Here is a 25,756-nt window from a genome sequence, read left to right as displayed (position 1 = left end):
ATTATTTCCCTCGGCGATTCTGTTATCACTAAATTGGCATTTCGTTCTCTGTGTCTTGATTTCTCCATCACAAAGTTGGATCCTTTAATCACTTAAAATGGCTATTATATAATGAAAATATTGATAAAAATCGTTTTTAATTTTGGTGTTACTACCTTCCAATAAATCTAAATCTAACTATTGGTTCGCTTGTATATATGAATGGAATACTGGAATGGAATGGAATATTTGTTTATATTCTTATAAGGTATGTTTCCGACGAATCAACGAACACGTGAAAAAATATGAAGAGTAATGTTTGTTATTTTGATCTTATTGAAAATTTATCGGGCATGATAGGGTTGCCTACCTCCTTCGTTTATCAACATATTTTTTCAATTACTTTTACTGGGTTTACTTTAAAAAACAATCATCTTTATAAGTTAATCTGCTCGTAATAGATGATTATAAATAATAATCTATAAATTCGTTGACTGCTATTTCAGTTGACATACTGTGAAAAAAGGAACTCTTGTCCTTCACAATAAAGTCTGGTTACATATTATTATTATTATTATTATTATTAAGTAAATTATTACCAATTGGATAAAACATATGTGAAGTTATACTAATTGAAAGTGTTAGTTAATCCTTTCATCTCAATGATTAATAATAATATGACATCATCAAGATTCATAGCCGTTTCCTTTAGTCCCAAGTATATTTATTGGAAACTTGTTACTTATTGTTCAATTCCTTTGTTTAATTTGAATGCACATCCATCACTTTTTTCCTCAGCTTTTTAATTAATTCTCTGAAATGTCGCTTGTCTTCTATCAATTTTTTCCCCACTCTAAACTTTTTTTCTATCCTCTAACAACTATTTTCCAATAATATTTACTTCAACATCAAATATTTTACAAATATCACAGAATGACAGTCTTTCATAGCTCAATTATTTAAGTGAGTTTATTTGAAGTCTCTGTCTTTTTGCATCAGATGATTAAATTAAACATTATAGAAGTTAGTTTTTGAAACATGTATGTCCTTATATTGTACTTTAGTATTGTTCAAGTTAATACTATTTATGCTAGTTGCAAATCCGTTTCCTTCAGAACACTCTTAACTGACTCAATTTAATTCACCCTCCTTTTCAGTTTCACAAGTGAGTTTTTCCAGCAATCTGCACAAGCCTATGACCGTGTGTTTTAGTGAGTTTTGTAAACTCAGATTTAAAGTGTGGTTGAGAACATCACGTTGTCAGATCTTGTCGTCAAAATGAACCAGTAAGTACACAATAATCTTATATATTAAAAAAATTGATGATTCCCATTCCGAGTCCGTTCAGGCGTTCTACCCAACCGATTTGCTTAATTTTTTTTTAAATGAAAGGTATTGATACACACCATTCTCAAGTTATACTCAAATGCGATTTCCCTCTGTACATTACTTATAGGAGTTTTTCACATACACACGTTTTATCCTCAATATCTCAAGTTCTATTCAAGATAGAGACTTCGTTTTGATTTAAGAACACTCGCTGAAATATCCTCTTTCTTTTGGGTTTTTGAACATTTAAATCGGTTGAGTTGGAGAGGAATTAGGCGCGGACATTCAATGTGGAGTTATGGATTTTTGTAGGTTTTTGGCAATTTTTCTACATTCAAAGATCTATATCTCAGGTTCTAATATAGCTACAGAGTTCGTTTTAGTTTAAGAACACTCGCTGAAATATCCTCTTTCTTTTGAGTTTTTGAACACTTAAATCAGTTGAGTTGGAGAGGAGCTAGGTGCGCACATTCAATGTGGAGTTATGGATTTTTGTAGGTTTTTGGCAATTTTTCTACATTCAAAGATCTATATCTCAGGTTCTAATATAGCTACAGAGTTCGTTTTAGTTTAAGAACACTCGCTGAAACATCCTCTTTCTTTTGGGTTTTTGAACATTTAAATCGGTTGAGTTGGAGAGGAGCTAGGTGCGCACATTCAATGTGGAGTTATGGATTTTTGTAGGTTTTTGGCAATTTTTCTACATTCAAAGATCTATATCTCAGGTTCTAATATAGCTACAGAGTTCGTTTTAGTTTAAGAACACTCGCTGAAACATCCTCTTTCTTTTGGGTTTTTGAACATTTAAATCGGTTGAGTTGGAGAGGAGCTAGGTGCGCACATTCAATGTGGAGTTATGGATTTTTGTAGGTTTTTGGCAATTTTTCTACATTCAAAGATCTATATCTCAGGTTCTAATATAGCTACAGAGTTCGTTTTAGTTTAAGAACACTCGCTGAAACATCCTCTTTCTTTTGGGTTTTTGAACATTTAAATCGGTTGAGTTGGAGAGGAGCTAGGTGCGCACATTCAATGTGGAGTTATGGATTTTTGTAGGTTTTTGGCAATTTTTCTACATTCAAAGATCTATATCTCAGGTTCTAATATAGCTACAGAGTTCGTTTTAGTTTAAGAACACTCGCTGAAACATCCTCTTTCTTTTGGGTTTTTGAACATTTAAATCGGTTGAGTTGGAGAGGAATTAGGTGCGCACATTCAATGTGGAGTTATGGATTTTTGTAGGTTTTTGGCAATTTTTCTACATTCAAAGATCTATATCTCAGGTTCTAATATAGCTACAGAGTTCGTTTTAGTTTAAGAACACTCGCTGAAATATCCTCTTTCTTTTGAGTTTTTGAACACTTAAATCAGTTGAGTTGGAGAGGAGCTAGGCGCGCACATTCAATGTGGAGTTATGGATTTTTGTAGGTTTTTGGCAATTTTTCTACATTCAAAGATCTACATCTCAAGTTCTAATATAGCTACAGAGTTCGTTCTTTTCTATTATAATGATTTCTGATACTTATTTAATGGATTCGATGCGAGCGAAGCCGCGGGTAAAAGCTAGTATTATTCAAATTGTTTCTTTCGCTGCGAGTACCAGATGGTTGGATCACCAAGGATAATGGTGAATTTTAAGTGGTTATTGAGAAGATCAACTGACATCACGTGTTTCTTATATTCACTGATCAATGACTTCATTATCTGAGTATAAGATATTCACATAACTGAATAGTATCCATTATAATATTTATTAATTTATTTCATTTCAAAGTGTATATTTATTCTAACCCAATTTATTTGTTTTATCAAATTTATCTACTTTCAAGGCCTACCTTATTTATGCACTTGAACACAATATTCCACTCTACTAAACTATTGGAAAAAACTTTTATTCAATTTTCTTCTGAAAACGTAACAAAAATCTAGATCAACAAATTATAGTTATTCTATTAACAAATTGTGTGAAAATTCTTGATATATTGCTCTACGTGGCAACAGTGTGCGTTTAAACTGCGCAAAGTTTGTTTATTTACTAAACAGGAACCAAAGACAAAAAAAGTTGTTGACAACGAACAGTTTTTAAAGTTAAATTCCTGTATTAAACTGAACACATAACTATATGAAGAAAAATCTAGAATATTCTAAAAATTAATAGGCAAAAAAACATGTGTCAGCATTTATTTTAATATAAAAATAGGATTGTTATAAACACTATTCAATGAATCTTGTTAATTCAATCGCTCGAAATTAATAGAGTTCATTCATTTGTGATATTGTAATTTGTGTTTTTCTTATTTCTTAGACATTTTGATATGCTTATGTTTCTAAATTTTCTTGCTTTTAGGTCTCTTCTGTTTCAGAATTAGTTTTTTTAATAATTTTTGGAAAAAAGGCTTAAATAAAAGTCAAAACGCCAATTTTATCTTTTTCCCAAAAACTATTAAAAAAACGTAAGAGACCTAAAATCAAGAAGATTTAGAAACATAAATATATAATTACATTACTTTCCTTATAATTCATGTTATTATTTTCTAAGAAAAACGTTCGAAGCTGTAATTAGTGTTTTTTCTATTAACAACAAGTATGAAACGTAAAACTGTATTCATTATTCGTGTCTTATAATAATTATCATTTAGTAATAAAACTCGCTCGTAGGTATAAAGTAAAATTCAAATTGCAAAAGTTTGCGAAGGAATCCCCTTCTTTAAGTACGTGAGAAATAGTGAATTAAAGGAAAAGCATCCTTTCCAAACCAGAAGTTATCGGTGCGACCGCCTAGTCGTTTTCGTAATATTTTATTCCAGGATGGAATTTAATTAAGGGAATAGCAATCTGTATTGAAAAGGTTTGCATATCCTTTCAAAGGATACGAATCAGTTCTCCATATATTATTTACTTGTGGGTAGTTACGGGGTAAACTGAATTTTGTATTGGATCGTAAACATTCGGGGATAAATAAGTATGTAGATTCATTTTTAGAAAAAGTAAAGATATTTTTTTGCAGCGCCTCAAGTCTTACCCAAATAATTTGATAGATTCGACCAGTGTCGAATAGTGTAGCTAAGTTAAGCAAAAATAAGTTTTAGATTCCAAAGTTTTAACCGAGAAATAGGTGACCATGTCTCGAGGACATGTGGAAAACTATTATTAAACTCATCCGTGACATTATATAGTACTCTAGCCATTGCATCATGGTTGCCTCCAACCGAAACTCATCAGTTTTTTTTCTCTTTGGATGTCAAAATTAACAGTTGAGTGGAAACATTACAACAATAAGAATATTGGTTCAATGAGACTTTACAGAAGACTTTGCCACAGAAGACGAAAAGGTTAATTTCACAATAGTTCTCCAATCAATCGGACTGTTTTCTGTTGATTGTGGAACCAAAAGAAACTATATTTAAAATCACGTTGCCAAAAAACAATTGCAAAATATTACATTAATAAAATAGCTGATATATTTCATATCAAACGGTCTTCAAGTCCTTTCTATCGCTGACGAATTTTCCATGACATATTCATAACTCATCATATTTGGAATGGAGTCAATATACTCAAGCCTCGTTTTTTCAAGAATTCTTTTCAAATATTTCTTTTTCTGAAACTATAATCTTCATTTCAGAAATTTTGCATCACTTCTACATGAACAATTGTATCGATCAGTGGTTTCTTTGTTGGGAATATTGAAAATTCCTCCTATATTTTTCTTTTAAAAATTCTCTATTTTGGATCAAATATATCTCTCATTTTTTACGGACACATTCATGTGATATAGCTTATGCTTGTAGCTTCCAGCTTTATATAAATATCATGTATTTTTTTCAAATTTCCAAGCGTCATTTCAACCTTTTCGATGAACAGAATTTTTATATTCTGTTTCCTATGCTCAAAATGTGATACGAAGCAACGTTCTCTATAATATAGAAAGAGATATTTTTCTCATTGTTATCAATTTATTTTTGAGATTTGCGTTTTAGAACGAGAATGAAATGATTGTTATTATATAACAGATTCCTTCTGTGAATAACAGATAACTTTTGCACATTTAATAAATAACGATTTGAGAGATACAAAAGAATGTTTGATAAAAAAGTTGAACGAAATTAACAATTTTTCAGATGATTTGATAAAAATATATTACAATTTTTTCAATGAGTATGCTCTTTCTCCTTTGAAAACTGCTTGATTTTTTGAAAATCGCCTCTATAATTCAAAATTAAAAGTTATTTTAGTACATCATAAAAATGTTTTAGAAAATCCGAAAATAAGTTAAAGGAATTATCAAATAAACTTCTATTCGTTTTAAATGTTATATAGAGCAGCGGTTCCCGAATTATTTTGGCTACGGAACCCTTTTTGGTTCACCATTTTTGGACGGAACCCTATGTCAAATTAGAAGTAAATTAACCATACTAGACTTTTGGTCTTGGTGTTCGCATCTAGTAAATATAGTTTCACTTTAAAAGAAGGACTTTAAGATATATTTAAATAAATAAATATTTTTTATTAAGTTATAACAAAAATATGTTTACTTAATTTAATGTGATGAATGAAATATTTTCATAGTTTTCCTTAGAATAACATTGAAGTCAGGTTTTATGTCTGACAATTGGATACGGAGATCTGGTGCCTACTCCTGAATTTATTTTTCGTGTAGGCGTAAACTGAAAGCCCAGCCTCGCATCTATAAGTTGACACAAATGGGATTATGCCATGATAGCCTTTGCAGCGATGCCCGGGTATTCGTTTTTCAGACCGAACCAAAATTGGCTCAGGTTCGTGGTATCTTTAGATTCGAAAGAGTGTTTGAGTGTGGATGAATGTCAATTAAATTTTCATATTCGGCAATAGTCGGTGCTTAGGGTTTGAACCCATTCGATATCCCGTTATCTATGGAAAATATTCTTTCAAAGACTTTGTCAGTTTTGTCAAATGTTCACGTAAACTTCTTTCCACATCTATATAGCGATTTGAAGATGATTTTTTTTTCAACAAATTGCTGAAGTAGAGGAAGCAGTTATAATTTTGTTGCCCAAAACATTCAATCCAGAAGTCGATTTTCTCTTTAAATTTTTCCCTTACTGTAAACATAGTTATTATTCTTCCCTGCAGAGAGCTGCTCATTGTGCTCAGATTATCAAAAATGTCGGCCAAATTATCCAATCTCATTGACCATCACTCGTCACGCAAAATTCCAAGATGGCTAGCACTTGCAGATGAAAGGAAGGTCTGTAAGAAAACCTTGAGTTCATCGCGCAATTCGTATAATCTGACATCTCGCTTCCGTGTGTAGAAGGAATGATTGGAGCTTACTTTCCATGTCTTCACACGTCTTTTTGAATAGCCCTAACTGCAGTGGGTGCGCCGCTGATCTTGGTGTGCCTACCTGTCACAGTTGCATGCGTGCCGCCGTCGCTCAAAGATGGTGTTTCTGTCCGACGACAGTCCGCCCGCATATTACATATTTTAACGCGAAATGATGACATCAAGTCGCTGTATTTACTGTTCAGTGTAAGAATGATTAAATTCAACTTCGTCAAAACCAGAAATATCATTCTTAGATTACCGCCTCAGTCGGATAGGCGAGTTTTCTACCAACATACTTATAATTCAAACAGTAGTAAGAGTATGATATGCGTGACAATTATTTTATCAAATGACTACTCAAGAAATAGGATACTGCCTAAGTTTAATGTACTGTGACCAGGCCAGATCATGCTCCCCGTCACGAACTCGTACTTACACTACCGAGCGGTACTTAAACGGAAATCCAAAATATAACATTTTAAAATAAGATAATTGAAACTAAATAATAATAATAATACGGTCGTTTATAAAATTACCATCATACACATAAATATCAAAGGTGAAGCGATTCACAAGTCTAGCTAGACTAGATAAAAAACATCGAGTACCGCTGATATAGACTACTGAAAAAGTACAGAAGACCAAAAGTAGAAATATTTGGAACTCTCTCAACATAGGCTGCAAAGATTAGAAGAAAATCAAATTCTATAGAATCCACAACAAGATTATTCAACAAAAAAAATATTTTAGAATAATAACGAGGCTGATTCAATCATCAGATTGGGATCAGCAAATCTACCACTGAGCTCAGGACCCACAATAGTTATTGCCAAATAATATTAAAATTTCATGTGATGAAAAATGGATACAGGAATTTCATACTTAGACCAAAAATATACCATGAGAAACATATTTTTTTAAAAAACCAAGCCACTCGACTCAGTGCATCTATAGTTAAAATTGTGAAATCCATGTAGTTCAAGTCGGTCAATTTATTACAATTATGTTATTACAATTTTATAAATAATAATGTTGTAATCGATTGTTAGTGAGTTGACATTTTAATAGTGAATATAATGAATTCTTAATTAAAAAATGAATAGGTGCGCAGGTAATAATAAACTATTCAATTCTGAGAAAAAAAGAAGTTTATTCAAGATCCTGGAAATCTATTATGTAAACAAACGATAAATTGACGACAAGGATTTAAAAGAATATCCACGCGTGAAATAAAAGTAGTGCAGTGAATAATTAATAAAATAACGGAAATCGAACACTGAAAGAATTTTTTCCAGCAAGCAGTGATTGGTCCAATTTCAAAGCAAAGTTCCTGAACGAAGAGACAGTTGAAGACAAAATAGAGGCGATATTACTAAATAAATGTGACGAAGAGACATACAAATTGATATTTGACTGCCAAATCAGAAGAAAAACTTTTGTCCAGCTTTTTAAAGTTTTTGATTTGTATTTCAAGCCTCAGAAGCCGTATTCGATTTACGGTACAAGTTTTATATGGCAAAGTAAGAGTATGGAGACACGGCAACTCAATGGGTTGCCAGTTTGGAGCCGAGTTGGAAGTGTGCCTAAGAAATCGATTCATATTTAGTTTCGAGAAGAGGTCAGTTTTAAATGTACCACGTGATTCATTCCTTCTCTGAACGTCGCATAAGTCAGTTAAAGTTCTCAACCTTTTATTCGAAATCAGTAAAATTGCAATCACGCGGTCAATGGCATCACAGTTTCAATCGAATCAAACTTGCAAACTATACCCCTCCATATAAATGTGAAATGTTAATTATAGAACTCATTTTCAAATAGCTTCCGAAGTGAATTTGTAATTTCTTTTTCTTGTCAGCATTTCTTAGCAAATAAATGGAAACTATTAAACGTGTTTTATGTACTTCTACCATTTTCTAGCTTGTCTAATAAACTATCAACCGGAATCCTTGTCGCCTCGAGTGATTAACTTTAGCGTTGCCTTGTTTTATATCTTAATTAAAAACATTAATGAATGTACATTGGGATGTATACCAACAAACACGCGGATCTCCTGGATATAATAGCGATACGCTTTGGAACTTAAGACGAAAAAAGCTCAACATTCCATAGTAAAGATAAAATTCAAATATAAAACGTAATTAGTGAATAAACGCACAAGAAAATTCTAGTTTTTTTATTGTACTTATATCCATGAGAAAAACTCATTTTGGGAGACCGACGGCTTGGTTATTGCAAAATTTCAGCCAGATGGTTGCCAAGACTTCTGAATTTTGAGCAGAAATTCACACGATTTGAAGTTTCCACGTCTTCTGCAGCGCTATGTCTATACCACCACCACTACCGAAGAGTAAAAGACGAGGGCGCGACTGTTAAAGCGAAGGTTACACTGTCATCGAGGAAGGTGTTGTGTACCGTGTTTTGGGACATGACAGGTGTAATTGAGGTTAATTTTCGCATTGATATTCCAATCCGTACGATATAGCTGCAAGACAACGCCAGAACGCATACAGCTCGGCTTACGATAAAAACATTGTACGAATTGGATTGGGAAACACTGGAACACCCCCTCTATAGTTCCGATTTGTCGACTATTACTTATTTGGTTTATTTAAAGAAGCATTTGGCAGACTGCGATTAGAAAGCAATGCAAATTTTTCGTACGCGAATGGTTACGTGACAAGCCGAGAGATTTTTACATGAAATTCATCCGAAAGCTCTCGGAAAAGTGGCAAAAGTGTGTGGGAGACTACTTAGAAAAACTGTAACTTGAGATATTCGTAGAATATTACGCCTAGTTGAGAAGCACGGGTCCTTCCATTTAGTTAAGTTATGAACTTAGATACTAAGCCATTAATTTTGGCAAATGAAAGTTTCATTAAAGATTCTTATCACAAAAATATATAATTATTAACTATTTTGTGCCAAAACTATTGGAGCATACGTTGGTCAAGGGGATTCAGAAGTTGATATATGATAAGAGATTTTCCGCCTTTAAGCAAATTTAGTATCACAGGTGTGAATAAACGTATTTGTCTAAATCGCCGTAGCAGTTGAATAAAATTCTTTTATCTAATTTCGCTATCAAATGTGACACTTCAACTCTCTCCTTGACTTTAGGAAACGTCACATTTTTCATATATCAGTTATGAAAAGTAGTTATGTAAAAACTGACAATTAACTCATTATTTTAATTCAATAGTATTTTAAGATATATAAACATAGAAAACAACATTATTGAAGACACAGTTATTTAAAGTAAGTCCATGTTCTGGGTGAATATTCTTTTCATCATCTACTCTAATGTTAATTTCATTTGAAGCTGTGATATCTAGATGTATGCCAGGAGCTTGGCCCAGAATGTTTATTGGAATTCTCCAATTATTTTTCAATGAACTCTCAACATAACATTCGGCTACACTGTTGGATTTCCAACCATTTCCCGCTCCTGAGTCTGTTAGGAGAGACGTTGGCGAGCGTCTGAAACAATGTCCTGTGTATCTTGTATACATTAGATAGACCCAGGTACAGAGTAATCTTTGCTGGTTATTTTCCAATGGTAGTAATGCCCACGGGTTGTATGCTACATTTTCCATTATAATATCGCACAAACAATCTCTCTTGATTCACAGCAGGAGGTCTGGTATAATAATATACCAACAATATTTCCAACAGTGACAACAAATTCGTGATTCGTGTATAACATGTGTTTTGCTTTCTGGAAATGTAATTTTCCTTCTTGTAGAAACGTCAGTTCAGCCTTCCTGCATGCTCCCGCAATCCCTACTATCATTTCGACCGAAGGAACAAATTTATTTAATAATAAATTATAAACATCGTAAAATGAGTCGTACTTTTGCAAATAGAAATATTTCGTCTTCAGCATCTTTTATAAATCTTTCCACATTCTCCTTCAATCAAAATCTCTGGATTTTTTTGCATTGTATCCTGTTGACTATCTCTTCAGCCAAGCCAAAAGCAAAGTGTACTTCTTGATATTGACATTTTTGCGTACGATGGCTTCAGATCTCACTATTGAATATGCAGTCCACAAAGTCGACACATTTTATGTATTTAAATTTTCAAAATAAGCATGTAGTATCTTTTCGTTGATGTTATTTATATTTCTTGATTTTTCAGGTATTAAACTACCCACTGCAGCATTTGCAAACTTTCTTACATAAAATGGAATGTCTGATTCGCTATCTGAAGACATTTCAAGTAATTACCTCTGACTTGTTTTGATTTATTTTGGAAAATCGTTGTTTGCTTCCATCGTAACAATACTTTTAACACCATTTTATTCCGCATCAATATTTTCATTGTAATTGAAGATTCTATTAAATATTATAAAAGCAGGGATAATTTGCAAAACTCGCTGGCGCTCGTTTTGACAAATATTGCGCTTGTTGCACAATATCGCCCTTTTCATAACTTACGTAAATAACTATTAACAACAATTTAATAATAAAAATTGCGAAAAAGAAGGAATTTGAAGTCTTCAGAAACAAAAAAATATTATTAACCCAATGCAAATGGAAAAAGACGTAACAAAAACACGGAAACTGGAAAATCCTTACAAAATTTATCACCTGAATAAAACAAAAGAAACAAGGGAAATCTTGAGCTATTGAGTGACAATAAAAGTAGCTTTACCCATAATCCTTTTCGTCCAGTCATCCTAAGCTGGAAGAGACAATAAAAACTCAATCGAATCGGAAAAGGATTTCTTATCTACATAGAGAAATCGAGGCCAATTATATTATAATTTATAAAGTGGAAAATTACCAAGTCTTCTCGTTTATTTCTAAATTTGTAATATTTCCAAGGAACTTTATTGATACAATGAATATTAATGAATAATAAACAGTTTCTTATTACATAATTGAAACAAATGAAATGAAATGAAAATCACTATTTCAAGATAGAAAACATTCGAAGATCTTGAGGCAAGCTCTTATTGATTTTGACCTAATAAATTTCGTGTTTGTGTTTACGTGAGACTTTCCATATATTTGAAAAGGATCATACAAATAGAATCCGAAACCAATGAGATTCTCCAATATATTTTCAATCTCGTAGTCCGGGTAGTGCTCATGTATTTTCTTAATAAACAAAGCAGACTCGATATTACAAGAACACATTGGGCGGCATGTTATTCTAACCGTTTGTTAGATTAGGGAATGAGATAAGAAAATCTAATTGTTATTGCTCGATATTACTACTAAGCAAACGACATCGTGTGCAATTGCATTTACCTACGGCAAAATGCAATACAGTTATTGTATAATAACTTTTTTGTTTGAAAATTGTAACGAAGCTACATATATTCTTTTTTTTTTATTTTTCAAATTTGCCTTCAAAAATAATGATATTGTGATATTAATTCAGCATTTTTACATCGACAAATCTCAATGACTTTCTATTTTCTAAACAAATTAATTGATTTGAAGATGATGTTCGAAAGGAACAGTTTATAACTAACCAAATTTGGGAATATCAAACATTTTTCTGTGAAATTATTAATAAGTAAAATGTAGTACAGGGTTCTTCACGATCGACGAGCTGAATCGATATGTATATGGGAAAGTACTGCGACTAGTATTCTGAAAAGTTTCTTGCATTAGTTTCCCGAAATGCTCGTTTGAGATAAACTAATTTCAGTTTTCTGAACTTCTATTAAATTTTTGGAATCTATAAATCTATAAATTTCTATATAACTTTAAATAAGGCATAGTATGCCTAAAGTCTACCATTTCTTAATTATTTTACATTTTTGAACACATGCAGCTCACCAATAAAAAATTTATATTTCTAAGTTTAAGTTAGTCAGGTCTAGCATTTTTGGGATTTGGACAAATAACACTTATAGCTTTCAAAATCTATGTAAATCTTCACAAAAATTTATATACTTGAAAAAACTGAAATCTTCATGGTTTTTAATTGTCGGTTCTCTGCAGCGACCAAAAAAAAGCTAACAACAAACAAAAGAAGACTGTCAGGAAAAAGTTCGGAATGCATTTCGAACTTTTTCACCGCAAGAAATTCGAAACTTCACTCAGCACGGGTTTTTAAGAAGAATCCATAAATGTTTGGAAGTTGAGGGCAACCATTTCGAACATTTACTTTAGTTTAATTTTTAATATTTTTCTTCTCCTCTTAGTGTAGTGCTTTTAAATATCTTTAATTGACTAAAGTATTTTAATTTTTCATAACTTCACTTGTCATTCGTTGTTCGCCAACGCAGGTGACAATTAAAAACCATGAAAATCTCAAGTTTTTTCAAGTTTCTACAAAAACCGTTAATTTGAGATATATGAATTTACCAACGAAGTCCCCTTAATTTAAAGCGTAAAATCCAATGGTAGAGAGAAAAATGGGGGTTGCCATTTGAAAAAATTAAGTTTTTAGATAGCGAAATTCGGTATCATTTTCTGAACACCCTATATAAATTTTTGTCAAAGTTTTCACAGATTTTGAAAGATGTAAGTGTTATTTGCCCAAATCCCAAAAATGTTAGTCCCGAATCACTTAAACTTAGAAATATAATTTTTTTAGTGGAGGGCTGCATGTATCCATAAATTTCGAAAATGTAAAATAATTGAGAAATGGTGGATTTTAGGCATACTATGCCTTATGCACAGTTATATTGAAGTTTTGCGTAGATTCCAAAAATTTAATAAAAACCATAGCATTCCTTTTAAAATATAAATGTTTGGGTCCACTTCCGGTATAACCGGAAGTTTCAGAAAACTGAAATTATTTTATCTGAAACGAGCATTTCGAAAAACTCATGCAAATAAAATTTTCATAACACTAATCGCAGTATTTTCCCATATGCATATCGATGCAGCTCGTCGTGAAGGACCCTGTACTTAAATATAAATAGCACTTACAATGAAACGACGAAATTATGACAGATATAAGCTAGGCAGTGAACCTTAAACATAGATATAGAGGGTAGGATAATCTTAGACGAGGGTGCATTCAAATTTCGAGAGACACCAAGACGCAAGATCTTTGTATGAGTATGTAAATGGATATTGGGGTATCATATACACTGCGACCCAAATGATCTTTTGTCTTCCCCTTTCTTGCTACGGTACTGGGAAACCCAGTGTTTACAGCTCATCTGTTAATCCCACTCCTTTCAAAAAGTCTAGAATGGTTGACAGAGATCTTCTTCTTCTACTTCATACATTCCCAGGTGTAGTGCTTTGGAGTTCGGTAATGTTTCACACTTCGAGAGAATGTGGATAGAGGTTTCGTCCTCTGTGCAACAGAATCTGTTAAGTCTGACGTCTTCAGGTGTTCGTTGAGGCGATAATGCCCCGATAGGACTCCTGTTAGTATTCATAGGTTAATACATTCAGCAGATCTTCTCTGGTTATAGTTTCCCAGAAGGCTCTTCCTATCTCAGCCACTTAGTTTTATATGTACATTACATGTCTATATAATGTTAATAGAAATATCTACAATATCTTGGACCACAATTTCAAAAACTGTCAAAATGAGCTGATGCTTATATAAAAATGACCGTCGTGGTGTAAGCAAATGCTATTGCCCTGAACTTCTGTATGCATATTTATACCTTTATAAAATTATTTGTTGGCTTCAAGATATTTTCAGTTTTACTAGTTTTACTACTTGAATAAATGCGAAAATTCTTTCCAAAAACGTGGCTTTGTTGTTTTTTGTCGATTATGCATTGTTGTGTAGTGTAAGACTAAAAAGCAGATCATACAGATGCTTTCAGTATTCGTTGAAATTAAGGACTATTTTATATACTATCCAAGTCCAGCCTTACATAATTCTCAATTCCAGATAACTTTAAACATAATATCGTCTTGGAATGAATTTTTCTGTGCCTTCTTAACAAGGCGATTAGCACACTGGGATACAATGCACCCAACCTCAAATTCTACACTGGTTTGAGCTAAGGCTATGTACAACTGAAGCCTCACAAGTAGCGCAACAGGTAGTCTAGCACCTGAACTACAGGTAGAGAACGTGGCAACCCTTATTTTTAGCGGTTTTTTTCTAATACATAAAACTAAAAATGGTGTGGGTTCCACTGGACCCCACGTGTCAATTGAGGGTTAATATTTAAATGAATCATTCATGTACTAACCAAGAATTTAAGGCTGTTTTATTATTAAACACACTGTATTAAATAATTATATTAAAATAAATCATTAAAATAAAATATTACAAAAATAAGTACAAGTTGACTAACTTAAACTAGTTAATGGTGGAAACGGATTCTGTTTACTAACAACAACCTTTCGATGTTGATGTGATATATAACCTTTGATTTTACCCTCGTATATCAAATTAGCAACAATACATTCAGTCTCATCCATATCCGCGTCTTGTCCAAGACATTCCAAAGCCTGTTGTAAAGAATCGACGGGTATCTGATGAGTATTCAAAATTAAATAAACTTTTCTGAATAAATTTCTATAAGCTATAATCTTAAGTTTGTCTACTATCAAATATATACCACTGCTGATGAAAAATGCTTCATGTTTTTCCATAAGGTCGTCGAATAATTTTAAATTTCCTTGACAGACGGCTTGAACCAAGTCCCAAAATTCGACTACTATATCGTATTTTTCAAGAACTTGTCGACTTGGTATGTAGCCCAATAACATTTTAACTGGAACCAAATAAGTGAGAATTAGCCTCTTATTCTTTCTGCTAGCTTTGTGACAGTTCTCGAAAGCGTAAGAGAGATATTCTTCTGCGGCTTTGTAGTTGCTATCATACATTGACTTTCTTCCCACAAAATACCTAAAAAAACAATATTGTAATTTATAATATGAAATTCAGAATACAGAATTGGACAGTATGCAGTAGAATTATTTAGTACTTTATAAATTACATCAGAAAAATTTTTATGGAACATAAGAAGAATATCCCTATAAATTTGAAGAGAACGTCATGGGCTGGTTGTTGCATTTTAGTGTGATGAAAAGTGGATTTTTTGTGACATCCCCTACATTGTAATAGGCTTCTTTAGTATATTATCTTGAAAAATGGCTTCTCAGGTCAAAAAAAAAAGAAAGAAAAATACATTTCAGAGGGTGACAAGGCATTATTTCTTGAAGTGATTAAACATTATGTTTATATTATTGACCAGTTAAAGGTTTTTTGGAAGGAATATAAAGTAAACGCAAAGAAAGTGATGTCTAGAGACAAAAGAAAAAGGATTAAAACAGGTAGTGCTATGAATAAGTACTATGAAATTAAATGAAACGAAAGTTATCGTTGAAATAATTTCCCAATTTTTTGGAAGCAAGACGATGACAAAGAGGTGGAAGATATATGCAGTGATGAGGAAGGATCTAAAAAAGAATATGAACATGAATCACATTGTATAGAGATTTTAAGGCCAGAAAACCTTTTACTACATGATTTAAACCCCTGCCAGCTGTTGTTCTCTGTATATTTATCAAGTCCCCAGCAACTATCTGAGGAATCCATGTACGAAAGATCCTTAGACTACAAAGAAGCTGAAGTCTTGGTGAAAATGCAAAGTTCCTGTCTATTTCATGTTCAAGGTATGAACCTATCATATCGAGGATATACAATACAGACCCTTTAGGAAAACTGATTCGTTCTCGAAATTCTCCATCAGAGTGAAGGTCGAAGGGATCTCTCCTTCCTCAAATGATACGTTCAATAGGTGCATCCAATGAATAGTCAATATAATCCATGTTAAACATAAAAAGAGACTGTCAGGAAAGCCCTATCTACTTCCAAACTTACTACTTTAGTATCATACTCCAGAGTGGTGCACACTGACAATATTTTACTCCTCTGAGTATATTTTGAAAACTTCTTTAGTTGATTACTCCATAAATACTACATTAATTTTTAAAGTAACTGAAGTCTCCAACATTCCACTCTTTTAGTAACATACTAAAGTAGTAGAAAAATCTCCTGCTTGGTGCTCGTCACAGTAAGTGGATAATGTCAACTAGTTTATTTCACTTACAGAGAAGAAATGAATTGCAACGTGGTATAATTACCTACCTGCGGATGCATGTACTGGATGTAGTAATAAATTAAATTAATGACATATATTAGTATTAAAATTAACAGGGGATATTATTTCTATACTATACTAGAGGTACAAAGAAATATTTTATTTCTACTTTATTAAAAATCACTTTAGTACCAGAAAAATATAAACAGGAAATTAAAGAGGTGGGTAGGTTGGAGCTTTCAGTAGTGGAAATAAATAAGTTTTTGATTTTGTAGGTGATAAACAATGACTTTTTAGATCCATAATGTATATTTCTATTTCCATAAAATTTGTATTAGGTCACTTTCATGCACAGGATGCGAGATATCCAAAGTGTTGTCAATCCCAATGCTTTCTTTAATTTTCTAAAAAAAAAATTTAATACAATTGAATCTGAACCGCAAACTTTTTCAATTCAGCAGAAGTGAAAAAAACGTTACGTCTGAGTGAATAAGATACCCAGGAATAAATAAATACCAAATGTTCATATCCATTTATTTAGAAACCTTCGTTTTTGTATATACCAAATTGAAATTCTATTTTGTACTTACTTATAAGTCACTTGTTGTCCTAATGGAAATATGTCTTTGAACTGTGACGATTCAATTGCTCTTATTAAAGGTTTACACAAATGGAGCTTGTTTATTCTAAAGTACACTTTGAATAACTGATTTACTAATCCCAACATTCCTATTCTTTTCGTATCTTCGTCAGATGATCTGAAAGTATATTATATTTGAAATGTATGGATTCCATAGATTCAAATGGGAATATTAAAGAAAAGAGCAAATTTCAATAATAATTCCAACACACGTTACAGAAAAGAATTATAACACTTAAAATCACAATCAATTTATGAATTTTCAAAAATTCAACTTTTTATTGTAATAATTCAACATATAAAAAATTACTCATAGAATAATTTGTATTTCAATTATTTTTTTAAACAAGTACTTTGACAATATAACTATTTATCACCACATTACAAACCTGTTCATAATTTTAGTTCAAAATTATAATTCATATAAAAATATATATGGTTCCGGTCCTGGATAGTAAATGATAAGGTGGATTATTTAGTCCAGTCAATTCCCTCTCAATTGTATAATTCCATTGTAGAGATTCATTGAACAAATGAATTATTTTGCACATTTAGTTCCTGCTACAATTTCTTTATCAATAGTAGAAATTCCTACTGTTCCTTTTCTTTGACTACTCCAGAAATTGATTTTTTGTTTTATATTAAAATGATCAACACCAAAATAAAATGTATCATCAAATAATAAAGACTTTTTTTATATTCATACGATTGATATCAATAAAACTCCAAAAATTTGATCAATTTTCAAAATTATTAGCAGAATCAAAATTAAGTGATTATACACCATATATAATTGGAAAAAAACTAAAAGTGAGCATATTACATTGACCTCCTTTCATTAGATTTATGTAACACTTTGGGGTGAATACCTCGAATTCCATCCTCAGCCATGTTCTTTACTGCACTGCGTTCTAATTACACTCTCAATTGGAAAGATGACCTAATCGCCATTTTGGAGAGAGTGCAGAAGTTTCAGCAAACCTACCCCCTCTCCTGATATTCGAGTCGATACTTTGGTACTACCAATGCAAGTCCTGCTTTAGCCTTAGCAGGACTCTTATTTCATCCTACACGCCCTATTTGTGATTCATACTATCGGTATAATTCATATGAATTATTCGCTTAAGGGACATAAGGAAATTTCCTCACTTACACACCTTAGGCTAGTTAAATGATAATTTGTATGTATAGAATCATATTTTTTGTTTGATAAATAATGTTCATTAATGACAAGTGTTTTTAGATTTTAATTAAAAAAATTGATACTCAATAACATACCTATTGTCTGCAGCACAAACTCTGAAGCAGCCCATCAGGCACTCTGCAGCCTTCTCTAAAATTTCACCTGGATTTTCCGTATTGCCCACTCTTTGCTTTTCAGCTTGTTGAGCAATTAGCCTCAGGTCGGAGCAAATAACAAACATAATAGGAAGAGACCAATTTTCTTCTTTTTGAGACTAGAATTCAATATTTAGCAGTTTGGAAACAATTATTGCTTATTTAAATAAAAACAGATTGTATATTACAAACATATTATCAATATTATTGGTTGTCAGTGAATAAAACATCTATAAATAAAAATAAATAACTTAAATATCAAAAACATATATGAGGAACATAAGTAGACCAACTATTGAACCCTGTGGCAAACCAAATACAATTTTCCAGCATCAGATGAACACTGATCCATGTCAACCTTTCTTCTTCCTTTTAAGTACAACCCAAAAAAATTGCAAGATATTCCATCAAATACCTTGGAATAATCCAAGGAGACAGTTATGACAACCTTCTCCTTATCCAATGCTATGTCAATGATATTTAACATTGCAGTTGCTGAGCTTTCCCCCTACGGAATCCTAACTGATGCACAGGAAGATTATTTTAATGTAAAAAATGAGTTCATCTGTGTGTGCACTGCTCGTTCGGGGAAACAAGCTTATAAGGAGCAAATCTCTCAACTCTGATAATTTACTTTAGGTACTGGATGGACTAAAGCCCCCTTTCAACCCTTTTCGAAAAGTAGAAAGTCTCTAAACAAGAATTTACAATATCAGCAAGGAGATTTAGTACTGGGAGCAAACTGAGTATAAGCATCCGTAATATGAGACCGTTACTTCCAGCTGCGTTTCATTTTATCATAAATACATAGTTACAAACTGAATTAGGGGACTCCATAACAAGGTTCAACTTTTTATGAGGGTCCATTTTATGGCTATTGTAGAAACAAGTAAATTCCTCAAAAAATGTTAAAATTTTAAGGCTGGTATAATTTTTTGGTAAAATTTTTTAGTAGTAATTTTAACCAAACTAAGGCGTGAAAAAAATTAATGGGTCTAGGAGGGCTAAAATTCTCTCAGTATGACAAGAAATATTACATTTCTCACATGGCTCTAAAGTATCTGCAAATTCCATATTATTTATAAAATTAGCATTTCTACATATTAACTAAACAATAACAAAAATTTTGGGACCTATTGAGGTTAAAATGTTTGAAATATGATAATGATTTTTAGTAAATAGTCCTGTTAAAATTTGTAGCCCCTTTGCTGTGATGATAATGTACTATATATTATCTAGACTTAAAATATTCAACATGTACATAAATACTTACTTGTAAAATCTTGGCAAACGTTTGTACAAGAGTACTTTGGTTCTTGTAAGCTTCTATAAAATTGTTTTTTCCTATGTAAAACAGACATCTTAAATGAAGGCACACGAGATCATCTAGAGGAGAAGTTAAAAATTTATTTACGATCCTTTCTGGTTGTTCTACCTAAAATTGTTACCATTAAACCTAATAAAAAAATTATTTTTGAATATTGAATATTCAACCTACCTGATAATTTGGAAATTTAGCATGTTCATGTCTCAAGGAAATAAATAATGCTACTTTATTACCATCCAGATTCCTCCAACTTTTATCCAAAATTTGTAAATAATGAGCAACAGTCATAAAAGTCATTGTTCTAAAATTATTTAAAAAATTATTGTATTTCGTAAATACATAGTTGATTTGGCTTATAAATTTACTTACCTGATTTATAGACGAATCGAAAACGTCTATTTTACTTAACATACAGTTAATACAATAGTGTTGTACTATTATAATAATAAAATATTTAATTGTAAATGTGTAAAATATAATGTAAAATACAATAACATACTAAACAAGCAACTTACTTTTAGGTTAAATTTGGTTAAATTCTATGAACTGCAATCAATATCCAAAATCAATGTCTGCGACATCTAGGTGAAGAATAAGAAACTTACCGTAAAACGGGAGTAGAAAACATGAAGAACCCAAGTTAGTTCAACAGTTTTTCAATAGCTGTCACTGATTATTGATTATTTTAGATATTCCAGTAAAATTAACTGTAGGTCATTCAAAAAATTTATTGTTAATTATAAAATGATTTAATGTTAACAAAAATAGATTATGAGCTCCACATTTTCTTTGAGATTAAATAAAATATAAGCAAATCATAATAAAATATCTTGTATCACCAAAATATTAATAGTATATGGATTGGGTAGTAATAATAGACATCAATACTCTCTACATGTTGCTACTAAAATATTGATACTATTATAGACATTCATATTTTCGATCTGAAGTTTTGATGTGTTTGAAATTATTGGTGGTGTCTGTGTAGAAGTATTTTGAGTCAGCCAATAAACTAAATTTATAATATGCTGGGTGATGCATGTTTTTTTGGCTTTGATGATTTGTATCTGTAAATTGGTAGTTTTTGGGAATTCTGTAATAATGTAAGCTTGAAAAAATATTAGAATTTTCAAATAATATCTTCACTTTCTTATTTCTTGGACCCTTTTATATGCTTTTGTTATTAAATTGTCTTGATTTTGATGAAGACCGAAATAGGTCGAAACGTCACTTCTTTAGTGGTTTTAAAATTTTTTATCAGAAGAAATTTGAAAGCAGTACAATTTAATAACAAATACATGAATTAGTATCAACCTAAATATAGTTTTCTAAATGTCTATGAAATGAGAAATTATAAGTAGATATTCAATACACAAAATTTATATTTAGTTTGCTCAGTTCGAAGTCCATATCTCTCAGTAGCTATAAAGAAACTTTAATAAATAAAAATTTATCAACGAAATACAAATTATTTCTGTATTTGCATAAAAATCGCTGGAAATGATTGCTCTAATTAAGGAAAAGACGTTTATCAAAACAGGTTCAGATCGAGAGAAATGTTATTGACTCAAGTTTGTATCTGACAAGTGCAAGAAAATATCAAGTGATTGACGTCATCATGACTGCGCCAGATACGAATATTTTATTTGTTCATGTTATAGAAAAATAAACATTGAAGACTAATTCTAGAAATATATATATATATATATATATATATATATATATATACATATATAGGCGGTTTCCTATTGGGGACGTGGCAATGAAACACCAAAGTGGACAAACTTTAATATATTTTCCGAGCTTTCGAATACTCATGTATTCATCGTCTGTGAAATAATTAATTAAGATTTTCGGTGGTTTTGAATCGTATTCTTGTAGAAAATTTTAAAATTCATAGGTTTCAAAATTCATTATTCAAATTGACGTTGATAGAAATATTTGTTTCATTGCCACGTTCCCAATAAGAAAGCGGAAAATCAATGAAGTTAATAAGAATTGAAGTTCAAAAAGAAGATAAATTTCTTGCGAGCTCCGTCGCTTTGTTTGATGACCTACTAAAAAATGAGAGAGAATTGAATAATAGATATGAAAAGCTAGAAAAGTTGCTGAAAAAACGACGTTCAATGTATTCTCTCAAATACATCTGAAATATAAGAAAACAATAGGATGTGAGATGATGAATTATGACTTCTATACGAGGATGTGTTGATATCTACTTAGCCTAGACCAGTTCCATGCATAAACAGCATACCATAGCAACGAACAATAACTTATTGGAAGTGTCAGTGTAAAGTTCGTCGTCAAAAATGTAAACCAGAGTTACGCAATAAACTGAAAGAAAAAAGATGTCCATCGAAATTTTGAAAATCGAAAAATTGGAGTATCGAGCCTTCATCAAATACCTGTATTTCGAAGGGTTAAGAGGTAAGCAGATACGAAGATATGCTTAATACCCTTGGCGATCAATGTCCTTCGTATGCGACCGTGAAAAATTGGACTGCAAGCTTCAAAAGAGGTAAATTTTCCATTGAAGATGATGACCGATCGGAAAGGCCAGTTTCTGTGTCAGTCCCCAAAAGTATCGATGCAGTTTATGACATGATTTTATCAGACCGTCGAATTGGGCTAAAACGGATATCTGAAGCACTGAATATTTCATACGAACGCGTTCATCATATAGTTCACGTCAATATGGACATGAGAAAAATTGCTGCAAAATGGATCCCCAAATGTTTAAATGTTGACCAAAAGCGTGCAAGGGTATTATCATCGTGTTCTATCTGTGCTCGATTTGTCAACGATGTAGACTTCTTAAACTGAATTGTTACTATGGATGAGACTTGAGTACATTTCTACGATCCAGAAACAAAGCAACAATCGATGGAATGGCGACACTCTAGTTCTCCAAGACCTAAGAAGTTTCGTGTCCAAAAATCTGCTGGTAAAGTTCTTGCTTCAGTTTTTTGGGATTGCCATGGAGTAATTATGATTGATTTTTGGGATAAGGGTAGAACAATAACTGGAGATTACTATTCGACATTACTGACCACTCTACTGGAGAAAATTAAAGAGAAAAGACGCGGAAAGCTATCCAAAGTTGTTTTATTTTTGCAGGACAACGCACCTGCACACATAAAATTCGTGATTTTGGGCTTGAATTACTAGAAAATCCCCCTTATTCACCAGATTTGGCGCCGTCCGACTATCACCTCATTCCTCAACTGAAAAAAGTTTGAAAGGTCATAAATTTTGTTCCAACGAGGAGGTAACAAAAGCTGTGGAGGTCTGGTTTGCAGAGCAAGAAGAAACATTCTTTTATTGAAAGGTCTGGAGACGTTGCTGGTTCGCTGTAATAAATGTATCCAATTAAGAGGAGAATATATTGAGTAATAAAATATTTTAACATTGAAATTTTGTTTGGTTCTATAGTAGGCTAAGTATTTTTCAATATATCTTAGTACTTGTTCAACTCTTTTTTGAATGTCTTTTCTGATGGTTGGAAAAAATAGTATATTATAAATGCTTTCTGATGGATAAAGTAAAGTCAATGCATTCCAAAATTACTCTGCATTGTCAATTGATACACAAGAAAGTCACATTGTTTTTCGAAGAGTTAAAACTGTAACTCTGTGTGTTATAATATTTTTAAAATCGTGTCCGTAGTCAAGCAAAGAGCCATAAATCATAAAAACTTCTACTATAGGCTAACTTTAACGGATCAGATTGAAGCGTGTGTCGATATATCTTCTTCTTTTAATGCTTATCCATTAATGGATGTTCGTGATCACATTTTTCATGGCTTTTCTATCTCTAGCGGTATGGATCAATGTCTGAATATCTTGTAAACCCGTCCACTGCCTCACGTTCCGCAACCATGACATCCTCTTCCGTCCCAATCCTCTCTTACCTTCAATCTTGCCCTCGACTATCAGCTGAAGAAATTGATATTTATGGCCTTGCATTATATGGCCAAGATATGCAATCTTTCGTTTCTTCACGATGTTAAAGAGTTCATGGTCTTTATTGATACGCCTGAGAATATCCTCATTCCTCACTTTGGCAGTCCAAGGTATCTTCAGGATTCTACGATATACCCACATTTCGAATGCCTCTAATTTGGTGATATTTTTTACCTTAAGGGTCCAACCCTCCATCCCGTAAAGAAGCACTGAGCAAACGTAGCACCGCACACGTCTCAGTCTAAGATCAAGATCAAAGTCGGTACATGTAAATACATTTTTAAATTTTATGAATGTACTTCGAGCTTGTTCAATTCGGCATTTTATTTCACCGTCCGACGACCATTCTTCATAGAGCCATGTTCCTAGATATTTAAATTTTTCTACCCGTTCTATAGGTTTTCCATAATATGTTACTCTAGATTTTCTAAACGTATTCGCTTCCCTAGTGATAATCATGAATAGGTGACAATATTTTGATTTATAAATGAGTCAGAGCCAGAGCAAATATATTGTTTACTCTAATTTGTTGTTACTGGTTTTGGTCAATATCTCAATTTGGTAATATATCACAGTCTGTTGCTAGAACTTATATATAATTATTATTGTACTTAACATCAAATTAAATAGTTTTTCAATTCTCTTAAGTTTGGTGTTTGTAAATAAATTTAGTATCGGGGTTTCAAACTAGACTTCTATATTCACACTAATTCATTATAAAAGTTGTAACAGCACAGCGTATATTCAACAGAATAAAAGTTATATGCCCAACGTTTACTATTATTAAACACGTTTTTGATATATTGCACTAGAATATTTAGCAATCCTATATAGATGGAAATTCCAGTAAAATTGAGTATTGAAGATAAAACTCGAATTATTCTATATAATATTGTTAAGAATTTAGACAATACTGAGTACGTCGCTGTGCTTTTAGAGCAATGTAGAAAAATCCAGATATGTTAGAAGAGTGTAGAGATTTTAAAGAAATTAACACATAAATTAACACGTATGAAGTTACAAACACTGTCAGGGAGTGAATCAAAATACAAGATGAAATAATAACTCTTAACAAGATGGATTAACCTCCTGGAATCTCCCATAGAACTGGTTGGAGTGGAAGGAGACTACGCGCGAAACCGCGATGTGGAATGTCCTGTTTTAGAATTCATGCGTGGACTTTACCTAACTCGACGGTGTATGTGTGTGTGTATTTCATTTTAGAAGTTATTTAGAATTGTAAACAATAAAAGTGAACGAAGGTATATAATAATCTCTTGGGCGTATTTTAATATTTCTATTATAAATCACAACGTTGACCCAAAAAAATATGATGATACTTTTTTGTTACACAAATAGTTCATGTAAAATTTTGGGCAGTTAACAGCTTGAATCGATACAGAAGTGGTAAAGTATTTTGGAAGCCATGACAAAATTTATCCTTACGTTATTTTATTGCTGAAACATTAAGTATCAATCGACTATTTTAAATATCATCCTTGCACTTTAGGATCTAGCTTTTTTTTTAATAAAAGATGTGATCAAAATGCAAATAAAGTTGTGTAAGACGAAACGACCAATTCGAATCATATTAAATTATGTCAGCATACCTAATATTTTATACGTAATAGGTTAACCAGGATGTATATGGAAACCATAACAGAAAAACATCTCAATTTTGATAATAAATTATATTCAATATATTACACATGAGTTTTAATTTACATATTTTTGACACGTGAGGTCAGTAATTGCAATTTATCTATATTTGTAACTAGTTCTTATTAATAATTATTATTATAATTAAAGGGTAAAGAGTAAACACCAACGATGTTTATTTTAAAAGAATTTTCAGTGGATCAGCACGTTGGCGAGACTTAACT

The 25,756-nt window shown here is 31.9% G+C and overlaps 2 protein-coding genes across 3 annotated transcripts in view; both read right to left on the bottom strand.

The window, feature by feature from the left end:
• Positions 1 to 25,756, bottom strand: part of LOC130450233 (disks large 1 tumor suppressor protein) — a 1,338,131-nt gene that overhangs the window by 1,052,172 nt on the left and 260,203 nt on the right. The gene's annotated exons all lie outside the window — the stretch shown is intronic.
• LOC130450239 (PCI domain-containing protein 2) lies at positions 14,740 to 20,461 on the bottom strand. Its single transcript, XM_056788529.1, has 6 exons — positions 20,281 to 20,461; positions 20,083 to 20,212; positions 19,858 to 20,019; positions 18,525 to 18,703; positions 17,197 to 17,364; positions 14,740 to 15,408 (listed from the first exon to the last, which is right to left on the bottom strand). The coding sequence occupies exons 2-6, from the start codon at positions 20,206 to 20,208 to the stop codon at positions 14,847 to 14,849; spliced, it is 1,197 nt and encodes a 398-aa protein (XP_056644507.1). The 5' UTR covers positions 20,209 to 20,212; positions 20,281 to 20,461; the 3' UTR covers positions 14,740 to 14,846.

This window comes from Diorhabda sublineata, chromosome 11 (genome assembly GCF_026230105.1).
Source record: "Diorhabda sublineata isolate icDioSubl1.1 chromosome 11, icDioSubl1.1, whole genome shotgun sequence".
Taxonomy (NCBI): domain Eukaryota; kingdom Metazoa; phylum Arthropoda; class Insecta; order Coleoptera; family Chrysomelidae; genus Diorhabda; species Diorhabda sublineata.
Note: the sequence above shows the minus strand (reverse complement) of the source record. Positions and strands in the feature narration are given on the sequence as shown.